General features: G+C 43.8%; 1 protein-coding gene and 1 long non-coding RNA gene across 2 annotated transcripts in view; one reads left to right on the forward strand and one right to left on the reverse strand.

Annotated features, from left to right (window-relative positions):
- The first annotated feature begins 968 nt into the window (after nt 1–968).
- Nucleotides 969–23,180, forward strand: LOC148035607 (uncharacterized). Its single transcript, XR_015690847.1, has 3 exons — nt 969–1,035; nt 1,135–1,286; nt 23,063–23,180. It is a non-coding gene; the product is annotated as an uncharacterized LOC148035607 (long non-coding RNA).
- LOC148035608 (protein NRT1/ PTR FAMILY 8.2-like) overlaps nt 1,273–23,217 on the reverse strand; it is a 56,101-nt gene continuing 34,156 nt past the window's right edge. Inside the window, exon 4 of the mRNA XM_087677573.1 lies at nt 1,273–2,497. Within this exon, the coding sequence (XP_087533699.1) occupies nt 1,645–2,497 (853 nt within the window). The 3' untranslated portion in view covers nt 1,273–1,644. The remainder of the gene's footprint in view (nt 2,498–23,217) is intronic.

Raw genomic sequence — 23,217 nt, forward strand, 5'->3', positions numbered from 1 at the left:
GGAAGACATTCATCTTTGATGCTTCATCAAGAGTGCAGAGTCATATAGTTGGCTTGAAAGTCCTTCATTGGTAGCTTGACTTGGCGGATATTCTCCATAGACAAGATTTGCTTTCTTGGCACACTGCAATTTCTTCAGCTTCCCTTTAGGCCATCTAGTTCCTTTGTACTTTGAGTCTGTTGTATTTGGTCTATGCTCAATGGCCTAGAGCCATCATGCATTTTGTAATCTTGTACTTTTTTTCATAATTAATACAATTATCTATTACAAAAAAAAAGAGTAGCAACTCAACTTGTGAGCTTTCTTTTGAGAGTGTTAGTTGATGTTTAGAGAGTCTACTACACTTTGAGAGTTTTTGAAAATAAGATCATAATTTTTTGTTCTCGAAGGTTCGCATAGAACATGTGCCACATAGGACTTTGTCAGTTTGATGGCACGTGTGGGGGATAGTAAAATATGTCAGGTTTGGCGGTAGGTTGAAGAAATTGTAAAATATGTCAAGTTTGGTGATAGGTTTGGGGAATTGGATATACAAGTATAGAAGATTAGATATAGATAGATATAGATTTGTCACACGAGGATATCCTCCAATGGCATTAAGTAATTATTGGAGCTCTTCTCGTACAGTTTTTTGGAGGGGGCATTTGAATGGTTTTGATAGAGAATTGGAAACCACTCTAGGCCACATGGGGGTTTTCCAAATTTCCTCCAAAACCAAGGGTTTTCCCCAAAAACACCTATGGGGGAGGTCCTTTCCAAAAACCCTTTCCATATTTGGATTTGAATGAAATTGGAACAAGTACCTCATAGGAGGTGTCCTTGTTCCAGCTTGAAAGTGAGTTAGGAGCTAGAATATATTGTATGATGCAAGTTTTTTGAATGTGCACGCCCAAAATTAGCTTCACCTTTGGTATGTTTGAAACATTTTAAAGGACGTCATAATCATACTCCTAGACAAATCAAGGGTGCACAGGAAGACGCATGAGCATTGCCTTTTAGCAGCCTCTTGGAGGAACACACAGGTAGATGTGTAAGGTAAAGAAAGCAAGAAGTGAAGTAACCGCTTTTGTGAAAAATGATTATTAACTAGGAGAAAATCAAAGTACATGGTTAACCTGGAGTATTTCTCTTCAGATGTATTTCATGAAATGTGCTACTCTCTGTGGATCATCAGAGGTATCTTCCAAGTTTCTTGTTAGTCTCGCTAACAACTCTGAAGCTTATCAACTGCCAGTCAAAACCTATACTCGTTGATCCAAATTCATTGCAATGCCATTAGGCCACTGGTAAACCTTTTGATTTTGATTGCTGGTCTCTGCTCTCCATTGGACGTCATCAAGCATACACAAAAATAGATCTAGGCAGTTAAATTTCAGAGATAGTAGAACTCGTTTTAATATCATCACGCCACTTTTAGAAGTCTGTATGACTGTATGCATGTCAGAGATCCGATTATGAACTCGTATACAGTTTGGTGATGAAAAGAAATGAAGCTTCATAGTTAGTTGCCTCTGTGTAAATGTCATATATAACCATCATACGTATCAATTACACTAGATGTTCAAGTCAGTTTTTCCAACCTTACATTTGGTTATTACATGGGGAAATGAGAACATTTCTGAAACGTTATCAGTGATCTGCAAGTTATGCTGCCCCAGATTTGTCATCGGTATGAACATGTTTGTACTTGTACCAGTGTGCACAGCCCAGATAGCAGAAGAAATTGATCAGGCTCAACATAGCTAACAGCCAGAAAAAGTAGTCAATATGGCCAACATTCAAATTGTCATTAGGAATCCATCCTGGATTCTGGTGCTTGGCAGTGATCTTTGTAACAATAGTAACGAGCAATGAGCTCAAGTAATTTCCCAAAGCTACTGTTGCAAGAGAGAGTGCACTGCATAGGCTTCGCATAGCATCTGGTGACTGGTCATAAAAAAATTCGAGTTGTCCAATAAATGTGAAAACCTCTGAAGCACCAACCAAGAAATATTGTGGTATCTGCCATAAAATACTCAATGGAACTGGAATTGTGTCAGAGGTGGGATCCATTAAGTCATGACGCCTTGCTAACTGCAGCCTTTTGATTTCAACAACAGCAGCCACTATCATGGCTACCATTGAAATTATCAATCCAATCCCCATCCGTTGGAGCTGAGAAAAACCATTGACATGCCTAGTGTAATGTCGTACAGTTGGCACAATTAAGCGGTCATAGATAGGCACCCATACAATGACGCTCAAAGTATCAAATATAGTAAGAGATGCTGCAGGAATCTTGAAATGGGGGCCCAATGATGTATCCATGCCTTCTCCTTGTTCCACAAACAAAGTTGACATTTGAGAGTAAACTGTTGAGAAGACTATGCTTGTAGCCCAGATAGGAAGAATGCGGATTAGTGTCTTGACTTCCTCTACTTGTGTAACAGTACAGAGTTTCCATGGACTGGGAGTAGTTTCCTCTGAATTTGTCGGAGTTGCAGCCTTATCGAGACAACTTTAAAAACAAGACACAAGGTTTTATTAGAAATCCTCACAAAGAGTTTGTGCCAAATTAAGACAGCTCAACAAAAGTTTTGTAAATGCTTAATGACTGCCAGTCCATGATCACCTTATCCAGTCTTAAACTATGATATTTTGTGTAAGCAGAAAGTAATCAATGGTATTAGTTATCCAATGGCAGAATTTTGGTAATCAAAGGAATGCCATGAACTGTCTGGTACAACACAGGGCTGGCCTGTGTGGGGGGGGGGGGAAAGGAAATGGAATGGAGACTAAAAGTCTACTGATAGCTTTTCTGTTTTTTGTCATTGTTCTTCTCCTCTCAGTTTGGCTATAAAACTTGCCCATTAATCGCTTGAATACACCCTCATTAGGAGCCCACAAGTATCGCATGGTTGTTAAATATGGTCTCCTAGAGTGATCACACACAAGGATGTGTGCATGTGCACATGCATGTGTGTGTCTGGCATGGGAAACACCCAAGGTGCATTTATGATAGTGGACTCAAAAGGTGTACTTTTAGACATATATAAGCCTCCATATGTAATATTATAAATCCTTTCGTTTATATAATGAAGCTTTTTCTCTCTTGACTCAACCTTGGTCTCAAGCAGGCTCAGCATGCATGCATGTCTTTTTTGTCTTCATTCCATCCCTTGAGTGCCCCCCTGGCCACAAACATGTCAAGATGGATGTACAAGCGTGTGGCATCTTTGGATGTCTTTGAGAGGTTCTTTACATACAGAAAGGAACAAATAAGGAAATGCACAGTTTTTTGTGTTTAGTGGCTGCTTCCATCCTCACTTTATCCAATCTTACTGCTGTGAGGTACTCTGGGCGAGCAGAAAGTTATCTGATTGCAGAATTTTGGTAATCATAGGGAGTCTAATGAAGGGCCTTCTACAACATATCTCTTGAATGCCCCATTGGCCACAAACATGTTAAGATGGATGTACAACAGTGTGGCATCTTTGGGTGTCTTTGAGAGGTTCTTAAAATACAGAAAGGAACAAATAAAAAAATGTAACAGCTGTGAGGCATTCCGGGCGAGCAGAAGTTACTAATGCTATTAGACTTATCCAATTGTTGAATTTCAGTAATCATAGGGAGTGTCATGAGGGCCTTCTACAACATATCGCCCACCAATCCTCCCCTCCCCCTTCTGTGAAAAGGTGTACTTTTAGACATATATAAACAAGCCTCCATATGTAATATTACGAATCCTTTCTTTTATATCATGAAGCGTTTTCTCTCTTGACTCAACATTGGTCTCAAGAAGGCTCGGCATGCATGAATGTCTTTATTGTCTTCATCCCATCCCTTGAGTGCCCCACTGGCCACAAACATCAAGATGGATGTACAAGAGTGTGGCATCTTTGGGTGTCTTTGAGAGGTTCTTTACATACAGAAAGGAACAAATAAGGAAATGTACACTTTTTTGTGTTTAATGGCTGCTTCCATCCTCACTTTATCCAATCTTACTTCTGTGAGGTACTCTGGGCGAGCAGAAAGTTATCTGATTGCAGAATTTAGGTAATCATAGGGAGTCTCATGAAGGGCCTTCTACAACACATCTCTTGAGTGCACCATTGGCCCAAAAACTATGATGATTTTCTCATGACATGTTTGTGTATATGTATGCATGCATTCACACATTTGATCCATCCATCTTGGAACACCTTGTCCCCAACAAGGAGCTGACGGCTACTACCCCGACTACTATCTAGAAGACTACTACCAAGAAGACTACCCTGAAGACCAATACCTCTACAACGAATTCCCTCCTGAAAGATGGATACTACTGTTGAGAATCGTCTCCTGCCATGTCAGCAATGCCAGTCTGCCACGTGGCAGCAGTCGGACTGTCCCAACTGCAGTCGGCTTTAAATGCAGCCAACCTGGTTATTACAGGTCATTTTTGAGGCATTCTTTTCAGCCTTTATGAGGCTGAGTTTCCAGCAGACTTCGACACTTGTATTTGACAGATCTCAGCCTGCTGGTGACAGAGATTGCACTCGGGGCTGACAGAGATCGAGGTCCTCGTGGTGGAGACATACGCAGATATTTTCTCTGCACCCATGTATAATTCTGCATCCTTATACAATATTCTTCACTGCCGATTTTCTACGTTTCACTGTCTCTTTCTCTCTCTCTCTCTCTCTCTCTCTCTCTCTCTCTCTCTCTCTTGCCATTCACTCTTTGTCATGGTCATTCGCTTCCACATTGCTTCACTCTGACATGGTATCAGAGCATTGAAGGACTGACCTAGGGTGGACCTATCTGAGGAGGAGTTTTCAGCATGACACAAGGCTATGTGCAACAATTACCGCATCTGGCGTATGATGATGTTGGCCATATTGGAGTCTTACGATTTGGCGGAGCTTGTGATGGAGGAGATGAACCGGCCCTCGGTGAGAGATGAGTCCAAACTCTCTTCATATACTCGTGCGAAGTTTACCAAGGCCCAATCTCATTGGGACAAGCTGAATGCCAGGATTCGTTCTTTTCTTTTTCTATCTTATACAACAGCCCTGATAGCCCATATAGAGCACTTGACGGTGGCTTGGGAGATATGGTTGGAGCTTGACCAGATGTACAACCAGATGACCCTTATGAACAGGGTTTCTTTGGCGATATAGATGTGGACCCTGTCGGTGAATAAGTTTTCTTCACTTCGGGAACACATCAACAAGCTTCGGCAGCTTCAAATACAAGTTCAAAATGCGGGGAAGCCCATTTCCCCCGAAGACATGGCAATCACCTTATTGTCCCAATTGCCACCACGATTCGGTACCTTTTATTCCACTCTTATTGCTTCACGGTGGGAGTCAACTCTTCGTTGGGAAGAGTTAGTTCCTATGGTTTTGGACCAAGAGGAATAGTTGAAGGGACAGAATGCTTCCAAATCGGAGGCATTGATTGATCAAGCCTCTCAGAAGAAGGAAAAGGACCAAAAGGAGGACAAAAAATCCAAAAAGGACAAAGAGAAAGAATCGGCATGCCATATTTGTGGTAAGATTGGCCATTGGAGGAAGGACTGCCCCGACAAGGACAAGAAGGACACCAAGAAGAAGGACAGAAAGGATTCTGGAGCGATAGCTGCACTCACATCAGCTGCTTTTCTACACTTAGCAGTCATTGAGAACACTTCACCGAAGACTTTTGATGCTATGATGAGAGCTTCCTAGGCTCGAGAGTGGATTGTGGACAGTGGTGCCTCATGGCACATGACTCCTTCGACAATTGGTGTTGCCCATTTGGGACCTTCGTGTGGGCAGATTCTCATAGGAGACAACTCTTTTGTGTCTATTGCTGCACGGGGTGAGATGTAGCTGATTTCAAATGGACGTGGTTCCAAGGTGTTGCATGTGCCAGGTTTAGGGTATCATTTGCTTTTGGTACATAAGATTTGTTCTCTTGGTCTCTTGGTGGAGTTTGATAGTGATGTTGTTCAAGTCCTTGATCGTGGATCGAGGAAGGTTCTCTCTTCAGGGTATGAGGAGAATGGCATCTACAAATTGAAGTCTTCTTCCGCTCTTACCTCTCTTCTTCTTATCTCTCAAACACAATCCGAGCTATGGCATGCTCGGTTTGGCCACCTGAACTATGAGTATCTTCGAAAGGCATCTCAAGGATCGCTTGTTCGAGGTTTGCCGAACATAGTGGTAAGCTAGCAGCCATACGTCTCCTGCATTAGTGGAAAGCAACATAGGGATGTGATTCCCAACAAAGCTTCGAGGCGGTCTACATCACCTATGGAGCTTGTATCTACGGATCTTTGTGGCCCGATGAGGAATGAGTCCTTGAAGGGAAGCTCCTACTTCATGTTGATCATAGATGACTACAGTAGGATGACGTGGGCCTACTTCTTGGCGCTGAAGTTGGAGGCTTTCTCCCAATTCAAGGATTGGCTTCTCTTCGAGGAGAACCGATTGGGCCGGAAATTGAAGACCTTGCGATCTGACAAGGGTGGTGAATTTGTTTCTAATGAGTTTGCTCGTTTTTGTGCAGATTGAGGCATTCACCAAGAGTTTGCTAATACCAACACTTCTCAAGAGAATGACATTTTGGAGCGGAAGAACCAAAGTGTGATCGAGATGGCCCGCACCATGATGGAGCACCGACAGACACCTTAGTTTTTGTGCACCCAGACAGTGGCTACGGCAATCCCTTACTTTGGCCGTTGACAGGATGACACCTTTTGAGGCTTATTTTGGAACTAGGCCTAATGTCTCTTATTTCAGGATCTTTGGGTGTGATGCCTATGTGCACATCCCGAAGACGCAATGTGACAAATTTGAGGCGGCTTCCCGACGACAAGGTATTTGTTGGCTACAACTCCCAATCCCAAGGTTATCGCTTGTATGATCCCATGAAGTGGGATGTCTACACAAGCCGAGATGTGCGGTTCGTAGAAGTTCCAGCCATAGAAGGGGGTGAAGAACACCCCGTACTTGGAGATCCAGGGGAGAGTTGGGCTCCCAAGACAATTTCTTTGAAGCCAAAGCTTTTTTATGAAGATTCTTCTTCAGATTCCAAGTTTTCTCTTCCACCAGCCACACCAGTGGAAATCCCGCTGGTGGGTATACCCGATGTAAAGAAATGCCCTAACACAGAAACATAAACATAAACCGTACGACAAAGCACATATTGATAAAAGAACACAATTAGAGTTAGGGTAACTTAGAGACAATAAACACAATAAATAAATGAAGTGATATAACTACTGAATAATATGATGCTCATGTAGCAAACACATTATACAGTGAATGAATACTGAACTTCGAACTCATGTATCTCAAGGATCAGGGTAGGGGTAATGAGCTAGACAGTGTCTCGTACTCCGAACAGATCCCGAATCGCAATAAGGCAGCCTTCGAATGTCGAACACCAACAAACGCAGCAGCGAGAAGCTGGATCTGATAAGCAAACAGCAGTGAGAAGAGAGAAATACTAAAAACGCAGGTAGCAGGTGAGAGAAATACTAAAAACGCAAGCAGAACAGCCTGTATGAGAGAGAAAGACTAAAAACGTAGGCAGCAGGTGAGAGAAAGACTAAAAACGCAAGCAAGAGAGCCTGCAGGAGAGAGAAAGTCTAAAAACGTAGGCAACAGGTGAGAGAAATACTAAAAGTGCAGGTAGGAGAGAGAAAGACTAAAAACGTAGGTAGCAGGACTGTGATGACATGGCAAGCTATACGACAGCAAGTCTGCACAAGAACAACAGTCGCCTGGCTGGAATCAACTCCAAACTGTGTGAAGAGGGCTGAAAATCAAGCACCAACTGATGGAGACAGCAATGGACAGCTTCAACTGAGATGTCCTTCGTGAACAAGGTATGGCAGCAAGCTGAAACACCTGAAATCTGCAAAAGCGAGATTAGACAAGAGTGGAGAGCTGACTACCTATTTATAGAAAATTAGGGTTCTAGATCCTTTTCCACTTAACTCTCTCGATTCACTCACCATTTTAGGGTTTTGGCTAAAATAAGCATGTTTTGGGACTGTTTAAGTGACTAAGTGCATTTCTTACCACAACATCCCCTCTCAGGCGTCCAAAATAGGGCTAGAAAAGTAGACTAGCCTAAATTTTAATTTACCCCAAGGCATCCCATCCCAAAGCAGCCAGGGCATCGGACAAAGGGTGCACGTCGGCTGCCCAGTGGCCTACCAAGACTACAGAGACGATGGTTATCTTACCAAGGGAGCCCAAGTGATCACCCTAGAAAGGCCAGGGCATCAGATCAAGGGTGCTCAGTGGCTGTCCAAGGGCCTACCAAGTCCTATAAAGGCAGATGGAAACAACAATTGACTGTTTTTTTTTTTTTTTTGAAAAGTGTTTTGAAAATACATAAAAAATATAGGGACAACTACCAATTAAGTGACAGATAGGAAAAGATAAAGAGAGTTTTAAACCCAAGTCATTTACAAAACTAGTAAGCAAGTCCCTTACACTGACTAGGATAAGTGCCTAAGGATGATAAATGTGTGTATGTGTGTGTGTGTGTGTGTGCCAATCATGTGGTGAAAAGATGATAGTGGGCTTAGCAAGACAAGCAAAGCAAGCAAGGGTAGGAAAACTGCCTTTAGGAGAATTGCCATGTGTTATGCCACGAATATGGTGGATCCCAGAGTCGACCACTCCAAAAGACTGAAGAGGGATTAATGCGCACAAATGCATGTTTACATGAACAGAATGCCAATGCATGGGGTAATGCAAAGGAAGATGCAAAATGTCATGCTCATGCAATATGCTATGCAACAGTGCCACTTGGATAGTGCCCTCGCAGGAGAATTGTTCACTTGTCCAAGTACCCTTTTACAATCAGGTCATCGTGACAGTGCGGATAAAGTTAGAAATGTCTATAATACAATACAAAAGAATAAATGAATGTAATATCTAAAAACTGTAAGCATCATCACTGTCACAATCAAGAGTAGAAGCCGCCTCGTCTCAAACTGGAAGGGAAAGCAAGAGGGAAGCACCCTCTCCCCCTCAAGCTAAAGAAGTAGGGGAGGGTGTACCCAAGTCGATCCTGGAAAGCAAGTACTGAAGAACCGGCCGGTTGACCGCTTTGGTCAAAATGTCTACAAAATTATCTGATGAAGGCACAAACTCTAGGCGAATCGTGCCTAGCTCAACCTGCTCTCGAGAAAAGTGAAAGTGGACTCCCACATGCTGCATCCGTGGTGTGATGATCAAATTGCCCGCAAGGGCAATGGCAATCTGGTTGTCGCAATAGACAATTGTGGAAGAGACACAAGAAAAATGAAGTACCGCCAGTAAACTCCTCAGCTAGATGGCCTCGGTGGTGCCATCGAAGAGAGCTTGGTACTCAGCCTCAGCCGAGAAAGTCGCCACCATCTCCTGCTTACGGCTAGACCAAGAAATGGGAGTCGTGCCTAAGGTAAAGAGAGAGCCGCCATGGGAATACCGGGTGTCAGGATCTCCTGTCCAATTAGAATCAGTGTACCCCTGCAAACATAAACCAAAACCATATGTCAGGCCATAAGAATAAGTACACCGTAAATAACGCAACACACGAGGACATGCAATCCAATGTGACATCCTAGGTGCTGTGAAATACTAACCGAGTATGCTAACTGAGTAAGCTAAATCTGGCCTAGTGTGAATTAACCAAAGAAGTTTTCCTACAACAAAGCGATAGGTATGTTCGTCGAAGGGCTGTCCTAGGGTATCCTTCAACAAGTGGATAGTAGGATCAAGAGGCATGGCGATTGGCCGTGTTTGATTTGTAGTGTACTATTCCACGAGCTGAAGTGTGTACTTCTACTGTGACACAAAAATATAGCCCCTAGAACGAACTACCTCCATCCCCAAAAAATAGAACAACAAACCAAGGTCTGTCATTTCAAATGTAGCTTTAAGCTTAGCGTGAATTTTCGCTATGGCAGCAGAATCTGAACCTGTGATGAGTAAGTCATCAACGTATAGCAGGATATAGCTAAGCCCCTCTGTAGTAGATCGAACATATAACCCATAAGGGGTAGAATGATATCCATGAGTCTGTAAGAACTCATCCATCCTATGGAACCAAGACCGCGGCGCCTGCTTGAGCCCATGAAGAGCTTTATGCAAGTGGAATATCTTATTCCTTGGGTTTCCCGAAGGAAAGCCTGGTGGCTGCTCCACATAGACCTCATCCTCGAGAAAACCATTTAGAAAGGCACTTTTGACATCCATCTGATGTATCGGCCAACCGTGGTGAGCGGCTAGCGCGAGTAGCAACCGAAAGAAAGTCAACCGTGCAGTAGGGGCCAAGGTCTCTTCATAATCAATGCCGTGCTTCTATCGAAACCCTTACACTACAAGGCAAGCCTTGCACTTGGCTAAAGTCCCATCAGCTTTTAGCTTAGTTCTAAAAATCCACTTTGTCCCGATAACTTTTTTGTGGCTTAGACGATCCACCAATGTCCAAGTAACATTTCGGTCAATACTCTCTAGCTCCTTCTCCATGGCCGCTCACCATTGAGGGTGCTGAAGAGCCCCCTGCCATGTATCTGGCTCAGAATGCGATATGTAATCAGCTATAAATAGCGACACAAATGATGTCTAAGAAGCAAGCCGGATAGATCTTCTCTAGGTCCCTCCGGGGTGGAATCTAGTGGTAGGATCCCCAAATCCCGCATGGTCTATTGGTACCAACGAGGTAACGGGTCTCATAAAGGAGGCCTGGGAACTGAAGAATTTGCGGGAAGGTCAAGAGCGGGAAGCAGACCAAGCTTAGTAGGCATGATCTCCAATGATATGGAAGAAGGAATCGGATCGGAATCCGGTGCAAAAGACTGCACAATATCCCTCTCGTCAAAGACGACATCCCGCCTAACAATCACCTTGTTCATCCAAGGATCGAACAAACGATAGGCTTTCGCCTCAAAATAATATCCCACAAAAATAAGGAGATCAACTTGGGGAGTGAGCTTTCCTATCTTGTCATCAGGCATGTGTGTATATGCACGACACCCGAAGACTCTGAAGTGGAAAATAACAGGCCCAGAGCCAAAGAATGCCTCATACAAGGTCTTCTAAGGAAGAGCCGCAGTCGGGCACTGGTTAAGGATATACACCTAAGTGTTAACAGCCTCGACCCAAAGGCACTCAGGAAGCTCTGCTACAAATAGCATAGAGCGTGCCATTTCCATGATTGTCCAGTTCCTATGCTCTACGACTCCATTCTAAGAAGGGAAGTTGGTAGTGGTGAGCTGGCAAGAAATGCCATGTTGTTGTAGAAACTCGGAGAACTCGTGGGAGATAAACTCACCACTGCTATCACTCCTCATGCAACCAACACGAGACCAGTTTGGTTATGAGCCAGTAGCACCCAAGCACAAAAGTATGTGAAATTATCGGACTTATGCTTGAGGAAGTACACCCACATGTATCTAGAATGATCATCCACTATCAAAAAGAAATACAGTGCGCCGTTCAAGGCAGCAGTGGATGTCGACCCACAAAGATCAACATGAATCAATCTAAGAGGTGCCTCAGCTCTATGTGAGGTCTGATGAAGAAATGGGGTATGGTGCTGCTTCCCGAGCTGACAAGCTTTACAGACATCTCGAGCTAGCTTCAGGCATGGAAGGCTCTCAACCAGCTCACGGTGTAACAACTCATAAAGTGAGTCATAACCAAGATGCCCTAAGCGAAAATGCCAAAGATGCTCATTGTTCGTAGGCTCCCGAGATGTGGCTAAGCCCTGGAAGCTATGAAACATGGAGTCCTCGGCTGTTGGCTCAGTCAAAAAGTGACTCATGTGGTATAGGCTATTAGGCTGTGCCTCACCACAAGCAATCACTAAACCAGCTTGAGAGTCAAGCATCTCGACTGTAGTCGTTGTAAAGAAAACCGCTCACCCCAACCGGCAAAGCTGTTGAATAGATAACAAGTTCACCCTAAGCTGAGGGACATGATATACATTGTCCAACGGAGCCAAATCCGGACCCTTGTCAGTGGCAAAACCGACGCAACCTTGAGCCTGAATCTTGACTGAGGAGTTGTTTCCTACGCGGATCCGTCCAGCTGCAGGGGCTCGGGAACGGAAAATGTCCGCTATAGGAGTCATATGATGTGTAGCTCCACTATTCACAATCCAAACAGGAGCTGAAGTACTCGGCTATGACGAGTGGGCCTTTGCAGTAACCTCATCAGGAGGCAACTCACAGATGTGGACGAGACTTGCATCTAATGTCTCTATGGAGACGATGTGGGCCTCTGCAAACCAGTCAGACAAGTCCGCTGGAGTTGAGAATATTGTCGACTGAGATGGCTGAGCGGTGGCAGTATGAGTCTGACCTTTAAACTGCCCCTTGCCATCACCCTGCTTCCCCTACTGGGGGTTGCCCGACTGAGGGGCGGGGGTCTAAGACTTAGGTTTTGGTGATGTGTCTCTTGTCTTTGATCGACACTCGTCGTCAAAATGGCCAACCTTTTGACAATGTTGACAATACCTATTTTTCTTAGGGTATATGCTACCACCCAAGTTTGAGAGATTGGGATGTTCCTTGTGATTCCCTGGATGGATTTCGCTTTTGATTTTGATTTTGATTTTGAGTGAAGGTTTGGTTTTGTTTTCCCTTCCCTTGTTGCCCTTTTTGAGAATGAGTAATAAGAGCTCCCTCTGAAGAGAAATTCATATGAAACTGATCGAACAACCGTTCGTAACGCAACAGCTAATACTCAAATTTATAGAATGTAGGCATGCCAGGTTTTGAAACTATGGCTTCCACAAAATTGAAGTATTTCCTGGGAAGTTTGTTTAGGAACAATGTGACCTGATCGTCAGAGGACTTAGGAGTCCCCGTAGTGGAGAATTCAGTGGACAGACACCGATACTCAACCAACTTGGCTTTCAAGTCATCCTGGTCAGTGATTTTGAAAAGCTGAAGCTCATGGTCAAGATTAATACGATGGGTCCTATCCCGAGCCGCATAGCGGTCAGTCAAGTGTACCCATCGCTTTGACGCTAAGTCAAAATGCTGAAGCTCAGAATGAAACTCAAGCAATAAGCCTTGCATCAGCTCGACAATAGCGGAGACATTCCTAGCCTTCCATGAGCAGACAACCTCGTATGGAACAAATGCGGGACTGGGTTGGGGTTCCAACTCCTGCACAAGATCCCATAGGTTGTGGGAGTCAATGACATGTCTCATCAAGTTCGACCAAGTAGTAAAGTTTGACCCGTTAAAACGATTCTTGTTATTAAATGCATACTTGGCAGAAGATGAGCTAGAACCATGAGGTATCGAGTAGGTAGGATAAAATGGATGTGGGGGATAAGATTGTGGAGGGTAAGATGGTGGAGGTGGATGAGTCTGATAAGAAGGAGGAGGGGGAAAAGATGGGTAGACAGAAGTAGGCTGTGAGTGTCCAATGAGTGCCGATTGAGGCAAAGACACTGAAATATGAATGTTTCCATAAGGTGCCGGTGTAGGTGGAGGCATTGGGACATGGAAGCCTTGTCCAAAGTGAGGCTAGGGCACAGTAGTATAACTAGAAGGTCCACTAGGTAAAGCCACGGAGGCAAACTATGGAGTCAATTGATCCATACTCGGGAGAGACTGGGGGGGATACCCAGGTTGCAATGATTCCAAAAGTGTATGTGAAGTAGGTGGAACACCACCCGACAGAGATAAGGATGAGGTTCTAAAAGATGTGCCTATGTTTCCATAACCCCTCGATGTCATGTGGGGTGCGACATAAGGTGTCTGAAATGGAAAAGTGAATGGTGTGAATGGAAGTGGAAAAGCAACATATGAATGTGATGGGATGGGTGGATTTTGAAAATGAGGTGTATGAGATGCAGATGCATTTTGTTAATATTTATCATTTAATGATTGGAAATGAAAATGTGAAGATGATGATACACTATACAATGAAGAAAAAGGAACATCAAATTCATTCTGGTTTTGTGAAGTAGACGGAAAATAAAGAAGGATAGAAAAAGAGGTACCTGGCTTTTTCTTATAATCCCCACGACAGGTGTTAACATATAGGAATTGGTTCTCAAGAGGACATTTTTTGTAGTCAACAGATTGGACTCTTTCTCCCACATGATCTCTACCATAATATTGCAAAGCAGAAGAGGTAAAAGGAGGAACAAAAGACGAATCTAAAGTACCTTGCACCGAAGTGGACAGAAGAGGATGAAAGAAAGGAACATACTCCGGGTCTTGTTCTCCAAGAGGGGGGCCCATCCTTGATGAAGGTCTCGACGGCCCTGCAACATCATTAGATTTATACGCAATATCTGAAGAGAGAAATTCATGCATACCTTCATTTAGAAGCTTTTCTTGAAGGGCAATTCTTCAATCGAGCTCCTTAATCTTCTTTCGTCTATAAGCTCTGATAAGCTTATATTCTTCAGAGGTCAACTTACCTAGCTTTTCATCCATGTAATCAAAAGTGTCTTCCACCATGTCGGAACTTTGTGGAGTCAGTTGATCGGCCCACTCTCGCTCGGTTCTCGGCATAGTTGGATTTGGAGACTGAATCGGTGTTGTGTTCGAAGTCATTTGAACCTACTATAGTTCTTACTTCTAGTGTAGAGCTTTCAGATCAAAGGCCTAGGTTTCTCAGAGAGTACCAAGCTCTAATACCATATAAAGAAAACAGATAAACATAAACGGAAACCATACGACAAAGAGCAGACTGATAAAAGAACACAGTTAGGGTTAGGGTAACTCAGAGACAATGAACACAGTAAATAAATGAAGTGATATAACTACTGAATAATACGATGCTCATGCAGCAAACACACTATGTAGTGAATGAATATTGAACCTCGAACTCCTGTATCTCAAGGATCAAGGCAGGGATAATGAGCTAGAGAGCGTGTCGTACTCTAAACGGATCCCGAATCGCAGCAAGGCAGCCTCCGAATGTCGAACACCAACAAACACAACAATGAGAAGCTAAATCTGATGCAGACAATAGTGAGGAGAGAGAAAGACTAAAAACGTAGGCAGCACGTGAGAGAAAGACTAAAAACGCAAGCAGAACAGCTTGTAGGAGAGAGAAAGACTAAAAACGTAGGCACCAGGTGAGAGAAAGACTGAAAACGCAAGCAGGACAGCCTGCAGAAAAGAGAGAGACTAAAAACATAGGCAAGAGAAAGACTAAAAACGTAGGCAGTAGGTGAGAGAAAGACTAAAAACACATGCAAGACAACCTACAAGAGAGAGAAAGACTAAAAACGTAGGCAGCAAGACTGTGATGACGTGGCAGGCTGTACGGCAACAGGTCTGCACAGGAACATCAGTCGCCTGGCTGGAATCAACTCCAAACTGCGTGAAGAGTACTGGAAATCAAGCGCCAACTGATGGAGACAGCAATGGACAGCTTCGGTTGAGATGTCCTCTGCGAACGGGGTGTGGGCAGCAAGCTGAAACACCTGAAATCTGCAAAAACGAGATTAGAGAAGAGTGGAGGGCTGACTGCCTATTTATAGAAAATTAGGGTTCTAGATCCTCTCCCACTTAACTCTCTCGATCCACTTCCCATTTTAGGGTTTTGGCTAAAATAAGCCTAAAATAAGCATGTTTTGGGGCTGTTTAAGTGGCTAAGTGCATTTCTTAGCACAACACGTGAGTCTTCAGTAGATGGAGAGCAACGAGGAGAGATCCGGTCTCCTCCTTGTTCGGCCCATAACACACTCTGAGATTCAAGGATCAAGGGGGTCCCTGAGGAGTAGGAACCGCAAGATGGACCACGGAGGTTGCGGAGGCACCAAGCACATTCTACGGAGCTTGTTTGCTCTAACTATTGTTTGATGTCCCATGTTATGCAGGATAGAGAGCCTACATCAGTGAAGGAGGATTTACAATCTGATCATTGGCGGAAGGTGATGGAAGCTGAGTTGGAGGCTATTGAGCGGAATGGCACTTGGTTCCTTGTGCCTCGTCCCTCTCATAAGGTGATTGGTGTCAAATGGATCTTTAAGTCCAAGTACCATATAGTGATGGCTCTTTGAACAAGCACAAGGCTTGCCTTGTTGCTAAAGGTTTTGCACAGCGCCCAGGTGTTGACTTCAATGATACTTTTGCCCATACAACTCGCATGGAGACTATTCGTGCTATTCTTACCTTGGCTAGTCATAGGAGATGGCCTATTTTTCAGTTGGATGTGAAGTCAGCCTTCTTGAATGGTGATTTGAAGGAGGAGCTCCATGTAGAGTAGCCTCCTGGCTTTGGTTCCTCAGATGGAAAGGTTTACAAGTTAAAGAAGCCCTTGTATGGCCTAAAGAAGGCTCCGTGCACTTGGAACGAGAAGATTGATTCGTTTCTCCAAGCCAAGTTGGAATATCGGCGCTCTAGGGCTGATCCGCAGCTTTATGTGCACACTTCCGAGGGTGGTCGTGTGTTGTTTGTTTTGTATGTTGATGACTTGATTGTTACAAGTGATCATACCCAGGAAGTCAACTACATCAGAAGTTCGAGATGACCGATTTAGGACTTCTCCATTTCTTTTTGGGCCACGAGATTTATTAGTCTCAGAGGGGGATTTTCATCTCTCAACAAAGATATGTACAGGAGCTCTTGGTGAGTTTTGAGATGGAGGATTGTTGGTCCATTTCTACTTCTATGGATTCGAACTGGAAGGCCACTTCACACGTAGATTCTCCTTTGGCAGATGCTACCTGCTACCGTCAACTGATTGGATCGTTGATTTGGCTCCTCAACACACAGGTTGATCTATGTTTTGTTGTAGGTCTCTTGGCTGAGTTCATGAGTGCCCCTCAGCATGTGCATTGTCAGGCTGCTCAAAGGATACTTCGGTTTCTGAGGGGAACCTCCAACCTTGAGATTTTCTATCCAGCAGATACAAGTGCTTCAGATCTTGTTCTTACAGGTTGGAGTGATTCAGATTGGGCTGGCGATGTGGATCAAAGGCGGTCTACTACAGGTTATTGTTTTACCTTGGATGTTGGTGCTATCTCTTGTAGTAGCAAAAAGCAGAGTATCGGATTGCGTCTTCTACCACATGTGAGATTGTGTGGCTTCGGCGGTTGTTGGAGGAGCTTGGCTACCCCCAAACTTGTCCTACTATTTTGCGGTGCGACAATGAGAGTTGCATTGCCTTGGCAAAGAATCCCGTATTTCGTGCTCGGATGAAGCACATAGTCCTTTGTGGTGGAGACATGCGCAGATATTTTGCTCTGCACTCGTGTATAATTTTGCATCCTTATACACCATTCTTCACTGCAGATTTTTTTAGTTTCACTATCTCTTTCTCTCTCTCTCTTCTCTCTTTGTTCACTCTTTGTCACGGTCATTCGCTTCCGCATTGCTTCACTCTGACAACTACTACCCTAAAGATGTTCCCATCGACTACCACCCAGAAGGAGAATACCTCTACACCAACTACCCCTATCTCAAAGAATGCTAACCCGAAGGAGTACAAGGAGAAGAAGAAATGATGGAATATTATGTGAAGGGAGAAGGATCGAAAATGGATGTGAGTTCAAAGATCGAAAATATTATGATGGAGTTAGGATACAAAAAACAAGATAAAGCAAGGTGGATATGTCAAAAGGATGAACCACTGCACCCACAGGTTGTAGCCCAATTGAATAAAGAAACAGCGTTAGAAGAAGAGGAGGAGGATAAGCTCGATACTGATCTTAGAACACCTCCACCAATTGAGAGTGAGGGTGAGGCCAGGTTGGCGCCCTCTTATGAGGCACATGTTGCCACATGGAGCTAACATTTCTACTTTAGATTATGATATAGGCGAAGGAAAAGAAAGAAGAGAGGAATTAGAAGAGAAGAAATAAGAAAAGGGGGAGGATGAGCTCAGGTCAAATCCCCAACAAACCATAGAAGAAGCAAAGGGCGAGGAGGAGCTCAGCCTAGATCTTGGAACACCTTGACCCGACAACCCCAACCCCAACAATCAGCCAAACCCTCACAATTCAATGATGATAGTCTAGGAAAAGAGTTGAAGGAGAGAATCACGCAAATATGGGATGAGACAAAAGAAGATGATATGAAAGAAGAAGAAAAAGACTTATTAGATGGAGCCATAGAGAAGATCAAAGAAAATATGAGACAAGAAAAGAGAAGAAAAGAGATAGAAGAGCAAGTAGAGTTAGCTAGAAAGAAACTAGAAGAGAGAAAAGCTAGAGCAAGATATAAGGAAACAAGTAGAAGAAATCAAGAAGAAAGTTAGGAAAAGATTGAGCAAGTAGAAAGAGATAGAGAAAGCAAGTTAAAAGAATGAGTATAGAGTGCTAGGAAGCCAAAGAAAGAAGATAGGCCAAACGCCAAGAAACGGAGGCAGGCCGCTAGAGCCAAGGTGAGAGATAAGAATAAAGATGCCTCCAAAACCCCCCATGCTAAACTCGTGGCTAAGGACGAAGCAAACCAAGCTTTTGATCCAAGGCCACATCCCATCCCACAGCCAACTCGGATCAAAGTAGGAACCAAGTGCACTTCAGCAATGGAGTCATTGACTATGCCTTTGAACCCGAAGAGGAAAACCCTTATGAGCTAGGACAAAACGAGCCAAAGGACAAAGCCTCAAAGTAGGGAGAGCATGAGAGAGTGCTCGCAATATGGTCCAATCAAGGCAACTTAGTGCCATGGAAGGGAATCTTGCTAGTTGAGTCTTGGAGAATCCTCCAACTCACTCTTAAGATGAATGTCTTTGGACTATGAAACCCCTTAGAACCATACTCAATGCTGGTAAAGATTGAGATCTCAGCATTCAGGCCGCAAGCAGTGCCAAGGAGTTGTCATCCGATCCTATGGATCCGTGACACACCAAGCACCATCCATATGGGCATCACCCCAAGAACTTAAAAGATACCTCTACTTCTGCAAACCAAAATCCGGTCTAAGTATGACAACTTAGTCCGTTCCTCTCCAAGAACCTCCACTTTAAATGAGGCTAAGAAGAGCCAAAGAGGTGCCATGCACCAAGACCGCACCTTCCGTGCGAGAAGGCAAGTTGAACCAACCGATTCGTCTAAGTTCAAGGCAAGCAAGAAAGATCTAGCAAGGAGGCCAAGGAAAACAGCCCAAGTTCTTGACTTGGCAATAAGGGCAAAGCGTCTTGGCAAACGAACCAAGAGACCCAAGTCCCCAAGTACCAAGGTAACAACACAAAGAAAGAGAGGAATGGAGCAAGGAGCAACGCAATGGACTGCCTCCCTTAAGGCATGGCACAACATGGCTACAACCATGCTACCACGCCTTGACCCCAACAGCACGACAACTTGGAATCACACCTACAAAGCTTGGCATGCAAATCCATAAGCGACAAGCCACCTCAAGTTAGAACTACGAAACCTCCACTCTTCAAATGTAATTGAGTCTAGGGTGGTCTTAAAATAATCCCTTTTACTTTACTAAACCTACGAATTTTTTAATTCTAATTAAAAAATCCTTTTTGAATGCAAAAATAATAAAAGAATGAAGTCTAGATGGGTGGACCCTGGCCAACTTGATAGAATAAGTTGTATTAAGACTCCCAAGTCGTAGTGCGGCAGACACTGACCAGCTTGATAGAAAAGGCTACGTTAAGACTCCGCTAAGAAGTCCAGCAGACACTGACCATCTTGATAGCATAAGCTGTGTTAAGACCCCGGCATGAGTCAAAAAACCACCCTTAGACTGTTGAGGAGAGCAATTCATTAAGCGGGGATGAGTGTAAGGGTATGGGCTTTGTAGCTATACCATGGCGTTGGAGCCAAAAACACCTATATAGGGAGTAGTAATGACTCTGAGCTCTGCTTGGTTTCCACTCTACATGTGATTCCCTATGGTCAATGGTGAACCCTCACATGTGCAGTGTCACAAGGATATAGTCCCGAGATGTGCCTCAATGTTGTATCTTTTGATATCATGAATACAAAGATTCCTTATTGGTATATCTTGAGTGCCATTCCGCTGTGCCTTTTTGTGCCTCATGATAGGTTATGCCTTGAAGTCTCGTGAAGGTCTATAACAGGGAGGGGAAGAGGAGGGCTACTTGCAAGAAACGCAAGTCCAAACTTGCAAAATGGTGCCCTCCAGCCTGGTAGAGGCCGCCTAGGAGTAACGCAACAAATTTCTATCAAACGCAGACTGTAACGGCATCCAACTCGGTGTGATAAACCATGCTGACGGCTGAAATTTGTGGCTTATGTGACAATACATCAGCCACAACATTTTTTTTACCATCAATATGTACAATCTGAAAATGAAACATAGTGAGAAAATTTGCCCATCTCATATACTTCTCTGACAACTTTGTCTGCATTAGAAAGTACCTCAAAGTGTGATGGTCTGTCTACACTGATAAATCAGCTCCCAACAAATAATGTTTCCACATAGACAATGCATGAATTACAGCCAAGAGCTCTTTCTCATAGACCTACAAGTTCTTTTCTGCACCATGGAGAATTCGGCTCTCATAACCCACAACTTGGCCGTCTTGCATAAGGACAGTCCCAATGCTATTACCACATGCATTACATTGAACTATGAATGACTTCCTTAGATCGGGCAACACAAGCACAGGATCCGAAGTCATCTTTTCCTTCAACTTTTCAAATGCTGAAATTTCCACTCCTGTCCATCTAGATGGCACATCCTTCTTGTATTGTACCCACGTTGACGGTGCTCTACCTTGGATCAAAAGAGTGAACCACCACTGTAATGCATTCCCTTTTAGGAAAGTGGCTGCCTTTCGAATCTTCGAGGACTCCGTGAAGTTCCCCCTTGAAAAAGCTGCATCAAACTGCTAAATGAAAGTCAAAGCTTTCAACCTATCTTATACACCACTTAAGGACTCAAACTTCAATGCTTTTCCACCTTCATCATAGTCTTTTGTTGTCCCTTTGGGTGTCAAGTTGTCAGCTTGATAGAAAAGGCTACGTTAAGACCTCGCTAAGGAGTCCAACAGACACTGACTAGCTTGATAGCATAAGCTATGTTAAGAACCCGGCATGATTCAAGAAACCACCCTTAGATTGTTGAGGAGAGCAATTCATTAAGCGGGGATGAGCGTAGGGATATGGGCTTTGTAGCTATACCATGGCGTTGGAGCAAAAAACACCTATATAGGGAGTAGTAATGACTCTGAGCTCTGCTTGGTTTCTACTCTACATGTGATTCCCTATGGTCAATGGTGAGCCCTCACATGTGCGGTGTCACAAGGGTGTAGTCCTAAGATGTGCCTCAATATTATATCTTTTGATATCATGAATACAAAGATTCCTTATTGATATATCTTGTGTGCCATTCTGCTGTGCCTTTTTGTGCCTCATGACAGGTTATGACTTGAAGTCCTATGAAGGTCTATAACGGGGGGGGGGGGAGAGGGAGGAGGGCTACCTGTAAGAAACACAAGTCCAAACTTGCAAAATGGTGCCACCCAACCTGGCAGAGGCCGCCTAGGAGTAACGCAACAAATCTCTATCAAACGCAGACTGTAAACGGCTGAAAACAGGCCACCCTACCTTGTTTGACTCCAAACACAAGGTCTACAGCATGTATGGATGTTGTTTGGCGAGTTTCATCATGGACAAACACTTCTCTTAAAGTTCTTCGGCTCCCACGCGTAGCTGTGATACCATGTGAGATTGTGTAACAGAAAGAGGAAAGTGAACATGAGGAGGAGACAAAGAGAGAATACAGGAGAGAGAAGGAACAATGTGACTGCAATGGCTGAAGGTACGAGGCTACAAAAGTCAGCCCCAACACATAGCTCTACGCATCAGTGTGGACCCCAAACGGTAGTAGGGGGATGAGAGAATAAGGAGGGATGGCTGATCACGAAGGATCAATGATGATAATGAAAGTGGAAGGGTACGCCGCCAATATATAGGGAAAAAGTGGCAAAACCCTAAATAGGGCGAAAAGTGCCCAAAAAGAAGTACACTAATATGCCCTCCATCTAAAGTGTCTAAAACACATAAAATGACAAACAAAGACAATGTCAGACCTCCTAATGTCTTTGTTTGACTCAAACTGAGGCTCACAGGCAAGAGATGACCATACAAGACACACATGACTACTAACACCCACAATGAGATGTCAAAGTACAAGTGTAAAAGTGTGGCACCTAGGATTGGTTTTATATGGGCAAAACCCAAATGAGTGCTGCATGAGAACCAAAAGTGATCCAACCAATGTGAACACATGAGGTGCCAAAATAACATGTAACACCCTCTCTCAATTCATAGGTGACCAAGTCATCATGTTTCGAGGTTACAAAAGAGGTAAACAAGCTTCATATGTAACATATGTGGACTCCTCTCATGAGCATTATCGATGCCTGATGGTTCTTTCATCTAAATCAAGTACAATCAATAAGTTAGCTAGAGAGAATCATCCAAGCATGCCGATCATGAGGTCTCTCTGCAGTAGAGGCTCAAAACAGCAGTTAGACATAGATAGTAAAACTTGACTACCACCAAGTCCATAACCCCAAAAAACCGTAAGAAGAGCAACCACAAAATGCCCTCTCTCATTAGGATATTGCATTGACATACCCTCTCTAAATCTCCAACACATGCCCCTCTCCGGTTAGAGGTAATTTGAGATGCAGTCTAATCAGTGTGAGAAGTATGCCTCTCCCAAGGCCATGTGGCAAGCCTCTAGGAAATCGTGCAAAACACCAAATTAAAGCATCAAATGCCCACTGCTGCCACACTCTCTCACACCCTTATCTAAATGAGACCATGAGAACATGATGAAAGCATCAGACCTCAAGACGAGCAATCCACCTTTGCCATAAGAAGAACAAATAATGGAGAGAAATGTGGTTGTCTATCACACATGGTACCTCAACATGTCAAAAGTGTGAAAGGAGAAGTCAATGATGCCCATCTCATCTTCAACAAATAAATGCCCTCCATGGCCATAAAATTTTCTTGGCACTTTCCATATTAGGCTATCCAGAGTTGTGTTCGCATACACAAGCATGCTCTCTCATATACACACTTCATTTCAGGTCATGCAAGTTGCTTGGTTGCTCATTTTCCTCTCTTGTAAGAGTGTAAATAAGCTTTCATTCTGAAGTTCTTCTGTTCTCTTTTGCTTTCCACCTTCTATCAGTGGCCATGTAGCAGCACCTGTCCACGGTTTCCAAATCTTTTATTTGATGCTTATGTGCATGGTCACATATACAGCAGGATCAAGCTGTCTATATGAAACCACTCCAGACAGATAGACCACACAGGTACCACATAAATGTATGGCATACAATGCAT

Source organism: Lygodium microphyllum, chromosome 5 (assembly GCF_053477565.2).
Source record: "Lygodium microphyllum isolate KBCC chromosome 5, Lygodium_microphyllum_v1.1.10, whole genome shotgun sequence".
NCBI lineage: Eukaryota > Viridiplantae > Streptophyta > Polypodiopsida > Schizaeales > Lygodiaceae > Lygodium > Lygodium microphyllum.